At 41.6% G+C, this 8,574-nt stretch overlaps 1 protein-coding gene across 1 annotated transcript; it reads left to right on the top strand.

Moving 5' to 3' along the window:
* The first annotated feature begins 4,966 nt into the window (after nucleotides 1–4,966).
* Nucleotides 4,967–6,903, top strand: LOC105915038 (UPF0481 protein At3g47200). Its single transcript, XM_012848457.3, has 2 exons — nucleotides 4,967–5,596; nucleotides 6,059–6,903. The coding sequence occupies exons 1-2, from the start codon at nucleotides 5,036–5,038 to the stop codon at nucleotides 6,755–6,757; spliced, it is 1,260 nt and encodes a 419-aa protein (XP_012703911.1). The 5' UTR covers nucleotides 4,967–5,035; the 3' UTR covers nucleotides 6,758–6,903.
* The last annotated feature ends 1,671 nt before the right edge of the window (nucleotides 6,904–8,574 follow it).

The following is an 8,574-nucleotide window of genomic DNA, read 5'->3' as shown; positions in this document are numbered from 1 at the left end:
TCTAGGTGCCCCTTCTTCCTCACAGCCTGCGGCGGGTGCTCCATTCTCTCTTCTTCCTCCAAGCTAGCAGCCCCTTCTTCTTCCTCTCACAGCTGGCGGTCGGTGCCCTATATCTCTTCTTCCTCCCAAGCAGCAGCATGTGCTCCCTTCTCTCTTCTTCCTCCCGACCAGCACCTCCTTCCTCACGGCCAGCGGCCGGTGCATGGTGGGTGCTTCTTCCTCTTTCTTACTAGACATGACAAATTTTCAACTCCATGCTTTGGTTATCCAAACACGAATTGAATCGAGCTCCTTCCTAAGTTTCCCAAACCAAATTTAGTGGTCACATCCAAACAACATAATTGGATTTGTGGTCCATTTCAATACCATGACTGATTTAGTATCTTATTATTACAAATTGGAGGCTCCTTTTAAAGCCTATACATGAAGCCACCTAGAATCCTAGGTCAACACTCTAGAAAAAAGAGAAATCCTAAAAAAATTTCTCAACAAAGCAACATATCTGGTTGTCAATTTGGTAGGCTCAAATTATCAAAGCCATTGGATCTATTATTTTTTCTACAAAATTACCGACCTATGCCATTATTGAAAAAGACTAAAGTAACCCCCAAATCTATATCTAAATTACCCACCCTGCCATTATATAAATAAATTAAAATAACCCCTAATCTTTCATCTAAATTACCCACTTATGCCATTATAAAAAATAATTTAAAATAACCCTCTAAATTTGCACCTAAATTTTCCACCCCTCAAATTTGCATCTAAATCACCCACATATGTCATTATTAAAAATTAGAATCCAAATCACCTTTCTTAAAAAATATATCCAGAGGTACGCATATATGATTTTTAAGCAGTGTATTTCTTATATTGTTGGTATAGAAAATAATAACTAAGGTATATACACATGATGTATATAACCATTTATAAATATATAGAGTAAGTGATGAGAATATAGATTTCTATGTTAAAAAATAGCTCAAACTTAGAGTTCATTAAACAAACTCAAGCACATACCTGCTATACAAAGTAAAAATAGGAAAGATTCTAAATATGGATGAAAACATTATATAGTAATTACTAACTAAAATATATCACAATCAGTTGAAGATAATAATTACATATCTATATAAGTATTGTGTTAAAATATTTAACAAATGAGAAAGTTCAAGGTAATAATTTTGATTGTTAGCTATGTGTCTTTATTTTTTTCAATAGGAGATTCCACATTAATTTTCACGAGGCACAATAGGAAATTCTCACAAAAATCAAAAGCATCTGGGCATCAACCATGTAGACTCTATAATCATAGCAATTGGTCTATAATATTTTATAAAATAATTATCCACCACTATCATTGTAAAAATATTCTAAATTAAACCCTAAACCTTATCTAAATTACCATTCCACATTAAAAAAATAATTTAAAGTAATCCATAATCTTCATTTAAATTATCCATACATATCATTATAAAAATAATTTAAAATACATTTCTAAATTTGTATCTAAATTACCAACGTATGTCTTTATTAAAAATAATATAAAGTAAACACCTAAATCTTGAATTAAGTATCCGAGTGTACAAGGTATATAAATGTCCAAAAGTAAATAAATATATGAATCTAAATTACATATTTCTGTTGTTGTTAATATGGAAAGACTAAGTTAAGGTATATATGCATGATGGGTGTAACCATGTAGACCATTTATACATGTGTGGGAGGAAGCAAAAAATAATGATTTTCATGTTAAATACAATGTATGGAGGTGCATTGTAAAGTAAAAAATAGTATGAATGTTGATGAAAAATTGTATAGAGTAATTATTAATTAAAGTCAATACAACTGAAGTATTGTGTTAGAATATTAAATTAATGAGAGAGTCGTAGATAAATAGTTTTGATTATTAGTTAGAAATCTAATTTTTAAATAACTTGATAATTTAATAATTTTAAAATTATTAGTCGGTGTGGGAGCATGGGTTGATGAACTAGTGGAACCCAATTCAATACCACACCCTCCAATATCTACACCCAAATGCACCCTTATTCATTTTCCGGTCACAACTTATGATGCATGATACTCACACCATTGCGGCATTCCCGTATATAAGCGGATTCCTGAAACTTCACAAAGAATTTAAATGCTACATGGTACTCTAGTACGAGATCGACACCATAAAGGAAGCTCTTAGTTTAGCGGGATAATGCCCTTTGCCATAAACCATCATCCTTTGATTGATGGGCTAGAGCTTGAAGCCGCCAACACGCGTCATACGCCAACGGCGTCAAAGGCTTCGTTTTCTCCTTTGAGGTAGCTTGGGCCAAGGTAGCGTATAGAACGACGGCTCTGTCCGCCCGCCGCGCACGGCACACGGCGGGGAGGCGTACATACAGGCTGGGCCGCGCAGAAAGGAAAGACCCGATCGGCGTCGACCGTGTCCCTGGTGTTGCTTGGCACGTATGCTGACCGGCATGCAGCTTTGAGGCGCCTCAGCTCGTCGTTGATGGCCGACGTCATTGTATTTTTGCAGAGGACCCAGCTAGCAGGCCGCAGCGTATGTAGTCATGTACGTCGTTGTTCCCACACCGTTGACGCCACCAATAACGGACGAGGTACCGGAGTACTGCACCTGCGCCCCTGCCGGGTGCCGTAATGCATACTTCACAGCCCCGTCGCATTCCCTGCTTGGAACGAGGGGCGGTCGGCGCCCCGGTCGTCACGGTTTTCGGCTAGTGGCGCGTAGGCGCGAGAGTGTGAGAGACTCAGAGATGGTGTGAGGACGCCTGGTGCGGTAGTAGTAAGCTTTTTTTTTCAATGAAAAAGACAAGTGTAGATTAAGGAGAATTTGGGAGATAGAAAGATGATAAAACTTAGTGCAAGAATGAGTACGTCCGAGCTTTATTTCTTCATTGGATCGATTACAATTATATGCACGAGTGCGTGCCCAATAATGATGTTTTGTTTTTTTGAGATCCAATAATGATGTTTTCTTGGTTATTAGCTAACTAATTAATTATGGTCCCATGCTATTCTAGTTCATTTCTCCTCCTAAATAAATAACATATAATGCCATTATAGTTCATTTTCCAAGTTTTTGGATCGACCCAATAGCTCAAAATGTTTATATCTTTGCATTCATAATCCCAGTGTAATAAGAGAGCTCATGACACAACATGGTGCTAGTCATATATACTCTATCGGTTCTGTTGACAAGGCATGCTATGATATGACATAATCTCCCAATTTACATTTTGACCATTCAAATATCTTATTATATTGTTTATGATTTTAAACTTGTAATTATTAGATAGTACATTTAATTACAAATCCAACCATTTCAAATTTACATTAAAAAATAAAAAATGTTGGCTAAATTATTGGTAAAACTTGAATCTTGGTATACGTGTGCATCGTATAAACAGGAATGGAGCGAGTACACTACAAGATTCAAAAGTATCGGCAACTAAGAGCATTCTTAATCCCGGAGAGGGAGTTATGAAAAGTCCATCTCACTACCGTCACTTTGTCCCTAACCTAAATAAAATTTAGACTCCATTTACTCGTCTGACTATTTCAGTCGGCCAAATCTACCTCTACGTGAGATTTGACCTTTTCATTTCTCTACTTAGGCCTTCTCCAACGGAGCTGGCGACGTCCCAGGCCAGCCGGAGGTGAGGGAGATTAAAACACGTTATTTCGTTTCTTCTCTCACCTCTGTCGGCCACCCTTCCTGGACTCTCCCTCCCATCACCTCGATCTACGTGATTTTTTCCTCCACGTCGGACGCGAGCTTGAGTCAGCTCGCGACGTCGCCGATCGTTGGAGAAGGCCTTAAAGGATGAGTTTCATTTTAAAATTTTGCGGAGAAAATAATATTATAAATTTCCATACTTACTTTTGAAGCTATCTCCAGGGACAGATATTTTACTAAATGTTCCTAACCTATAAAAATAATCATAAAAAATTATTATGTATTTTCTAATATATGGCATCATGTTCTCTAATCTCTATCCCTTCAACAAAACATCAAACTCACATATTCATGAAGAAACAAAAAAAAAAGTCTCATTAGAGGGTAGATTGGAGCTAATAAAATAGTTCTATGGAGTAAGTGGAACCTATTTTTTTTGAGTTTGGCGGACAAAGTGAATTGTTGGGGGTAGTATAAAAGTTGTTTTCTTATTATTTCTTGCTCTAGTGGACGATGGTGTTCAAGCATTAAAGGACTAGTATTTTCCAAGAGTAAGATGAATCACCCACACGCTATATCACTGACAAAGAATCGTAGTACTGCACAAAAAATACAAGATCCCTATCGGCCACTTGTATGCTAACCAGACTCAACACATCACTTTGGGAGAGGGACACAATTAATAGGCACAGAACAAATTCGTCGACTTCACCTACAGAGGTGAGATCGAGCATTTCAGCCTTAGCTTTGGATCGGAGTGACAAGTGGCCGCATACGACTAAGACCTTGCCAACGGTCCTACCCCTCATATTTCGGAGTACTACTATCCAAGCACCTTGGGTACGTTAGAGCATTAGTTTCCACTTGCACAAATTGTTTTCTAGACATGTATGCATTGGCCACAGGAGCTGATGAATTCCGAAATTTAATCGTGGATACAACAACACATTCCCACGTCATTATTTATTTACGTTTGTCATCTAAGTACTGCTAACTTGGTACCTCTGGCAAGCCAAATCTTCTACGGGCAATGGCTCCTTTTGTGACATCTATACCAAAGTTTTAGTTGAAATTTATAGCTCCATTAATTTTTCTAAAACAATTTAAATTTAGACTCGCGCTGCGTGTGCACCCATTAATTTGAATTTGAAGTCACGGTGCGCCCACCCATTTATCTAACGCAACACCGGCGTCTCCTGCTATCTCTCTCTCTATATATAGAGCTCACTACCGCACTCGAGTTATGTACTAATACCTCTGCACACGCAGCAGCACGCAAGGTAAACTTACTCTAAGCAAACCAATAGGGTGTCGTTTGCTCAAGCAGAGAAGGTGATCATGGCTAGTGACAGCAGCAGCTGGGTCGTGGAGATGGAGGAAATGCTCTTGAACACCGACCCATCGCTGGAGATGGCGCGGTGGAAGCAGCACTCCATCTATCGAGTGCCAGAGCGGATCAAGCGCACGACCAACAGGGAGGTCTACGAGCCGCAGGTGGTGTCACTGGGCCCCTTTCACCATGGTGAGCATCACCTGCTGCCTATGGAAGAGCACAAGCGCCGGGCAATGCTGCAACTTGTTAAGCGTGCGGGGAAGCCCCTCGGTGAGTTTGTTGCTTCTATTGAGGAGGTGGTTGACAAGCTCCAGGACGCCTACGAAGGCCTAGATGAAAAATGGCGCGGAGCAAACAGCGGTCGCTTTGTGGAGATGATGGTCGTCGACGGGTGCTTCTTGTTGGAGATCATTCTTCAATTCGGAGATTACGGGCCCAATGACCCCGTCTTCAGCAACCTTTATCTATTGGTAGACATCCGCAACGACGTTGTGGTGATGGAAAACCAGTTGCCTCTACTCGCTGTACAGAGGCTAGTACAAGCTATATGCCTTGGTACATCTCCGGTATGTCTATTTTTTAAATTCAACTTCCATATTATATACTTATATTAAACTATCTCGAGTCCTACATTACTGCCTTACAATGCTCTGTTATATTATAAAGGTAGAAATGCACTCCCCTCCATTTCTTTTTTAAGGTGTATTAGCAGGCTTGGGGAAGTTTTTAAAAGCTTAGCTTGACCGTCAAGTTTTCTATACGACATATTTTCATGTTATACATAAGTAGATGTCACATTAAATGTAGCAGTATCAATTAACTTAAAGCATTTTCATGATCCATCCACGGGTATCGAGAGAGAAAATTTTAACATTTTGGTACATATATAGGTACTAAAAAATAGTACTAGGTAGTAAAATCTGTCGCGTATGTTATACATAATTGGTGATACGGTGTCACCTCTTTGTACCTTTTGATTATTGACTAAAAAAGGTTCTTAATTTTATGTTATTACCGTTTATCTTTAGAGCGCTAAAGAAGTCAACAATATGGTGCTGCGTTATCTGGAACGCCCGCTCATGGACGACATGGACAACCTGGGTCTCCACCCCCTAGACGTTCTTCACAAAAGCTACTGTGGCCCGGCCAGTATGGGCCGCCAAGGGTCGGAGGTGGAGGATACCATGCCGTCGGCTGTAGAGCTCAGCCAGGCAGGGGTACAATTCAAGAAAAGCAACACTGAAGATATTGGTGGCGTCGACTTCGAGAGCGGTGTTCTGAGCATGCCAGTGGTTCGAGTCGATGATGGAACCGAGAAAGATTTTCTCAACTTGATGGCGTTCGAGCGGCTAGTTGGTGATGTCGGGGATGACGTGACGTCCTATGTAATCTTCATAGACATCATCATCAACTCAGAAAGTGATGTCGCCTTGCTGAAATCTAAAGGAGTCATCGTTGACATGCTGGGCAGTGACAAGGCGTTGGCGAACCTGTTCAACACCCTGAACAAGGGAGCATTGTTGTCCCCGAACAGCTGGCTGAACGACGTGCAACGGAAGGTGAATGCCCACTGCAAGAAACGCCGGAACAAGTGGTGCGCCATCTTCGAACACAAGTACCTGAGCAATCCCTGGGTGTTCATCTCTCTAATTGGGGCCATTATCCTGCTCGTCGCCACCGTCATGCAGACCATCTACACAGTCGTGCCCTTCTACACCAAGAGCTAGCAAACCGCTACCTGATCGCAGGACCTTTCGAGATATATGGGTCTGTAGCGGTTATTTTCTATATATGGTTACCTTTCATGTCGTCAAGCTTGGGATTTGGTCTACGCACCAGCCTGTTGTTTTAATAAACATATTACTTCTGCAAATCCGTCCAGCTATCTTTATGTGGAGATCAATGTTATTCTGTCGTTTATATATTGAGTATAATTTCATCGAGAATTTCTATTTTTGTGTCCCACAAATGAGCAAATTTTGCCATGTGTTTTACAGCCAATCGTTGTCTTATCCAGTGGCTGAGCTTGAGCACAATCTCAAGGCGGCCGTGTCTACCTAGTTCAGAAATTGTTTTTTAAAGGATCGAGAAAGCTTTTGATTTGCCATAATCATATTAGAATAAGATAATTGATCTAGTTTATAAAAGAAAACACGCCCAAAAATCATACAACAAGGAGGCAAAACCTCAACCGCACCTCGTACCATACAACCTGCAGCTCAAGAATGCATCACCGAGCACAACTTCACAGTTTTTTGCAAAAAAAATACTCTCAAAACAACACAACACAACTGCGGGTTTTTCGTGGGTGAAAACCTTCAAACTTGAACATGACTGCATGGTAGAGTAATAATGACATTCTAGTCAAGCTTGAGCAGTGAAGTTCTATACACACCTGACAATGAATAGTGCCAACGCAACATTGGATAAATCCCAACTGGAGTCCATCAGCTGAATTGGACACTAGTAGAGAAATGATCTTCGATCCTCAACAAAAATGTCGGAACTAATTAGACCCGGACTAAAGAAGGTTTAGTCCCGAGTCTAAATTTCGTAGTCCGTGGAGACCCCTTTACTCCCGGTTAGTCCCGGTTTGTGTTACAAATCCGGACTAAAGCCTCACCTTTAGTCTCGGTTTGTGTTACAAATCGGGACTAAAGGGGTTTGCACGGTTACTTCAAAAGGAGAGCATATCTTACTCCATCACATGTGCGGTGTAGGTGAGATGGTAGGGAAGGATCGCGCGAGGCTTGAGGTCGTGGGTTCGAATCCGCATATCTCTTTAATCCCAGTGGAATAACTGAGACTAAAGGTCCCGCATATCTCTTTAATCCCGGGTGGAATAACTGAGACTAAAGGTCGGGACCTTACCTTTAGTCCCGGTTGGGAAAATCGAGCTCTTTAAGATTTCCCAACTAGGACTATAGCCCATTTCTCTACTAGTGGGAGTTCAAGTGTGCACGAAGGAAGATATGGTGCACCATAAAAAAAGCTCCCTGTGAAAGGACCAGTAAGAACTGAAGGTTCTACAAAAACTTCAAATTTGCTAGACTCACGCCTTACTAGGTTGTCACCACAACCGGATAAAGCATCGTCGAGGTGAGAAGAACCTTCTTATGAAGCGAAGTCGTCATCACCACCTCACTGATCTCACCATGGGTAAAACCAAAACCATCCTATATCCTCGCAGTTGTTTGAGAAGATAAGGGAGTCCCCAATCGGCCTACTTTCTCACAACGCCTGGCCCAACAAGAGGTGCAGTGATACTGCAAGCCTGGGCTAGCCCGGCAACGCAACGCAGGTCGAGACCAAGATCCGGCCACCGACCGGCTCCTCTGACCAGGAGGCCTGGTCGGCGCCCCGACCAGAAGGGTCCAGTCGGGGGTGGGACCACAATCCGACCCCGACCGAGTTCCCCCGACTAGGGATGCGCCGTACCAACCACACCACTCCCCCTGACCGGCACAGACAGGGCCGACTAGGACAATCCACCGGGGACGCTCGCTCGGTGTGGGCGCAGGAAGCAGGTGGAATGGATAAGAGG

The sequence above is a fragment of the Setaria italica genome, chromosome VIII, assembly GCF_000263155.2.
Source record: "Setaria italica strain Yugu1 chromosome VIII, Setaria_italica_v2.0, whole genome shotgun sequence".
NCBI classification, from domain to species: domain Eukaryota; kingdom Viridiplantae; phylum Streptophyta; class Magnoliopsida; order Poales; family Poaceae; genus Setaria; species Setaria italica.
Note: the sequence above shows the minus strand (reverse complement) of the source record. Positions and strands in the feature narration are given on the sequence as shown.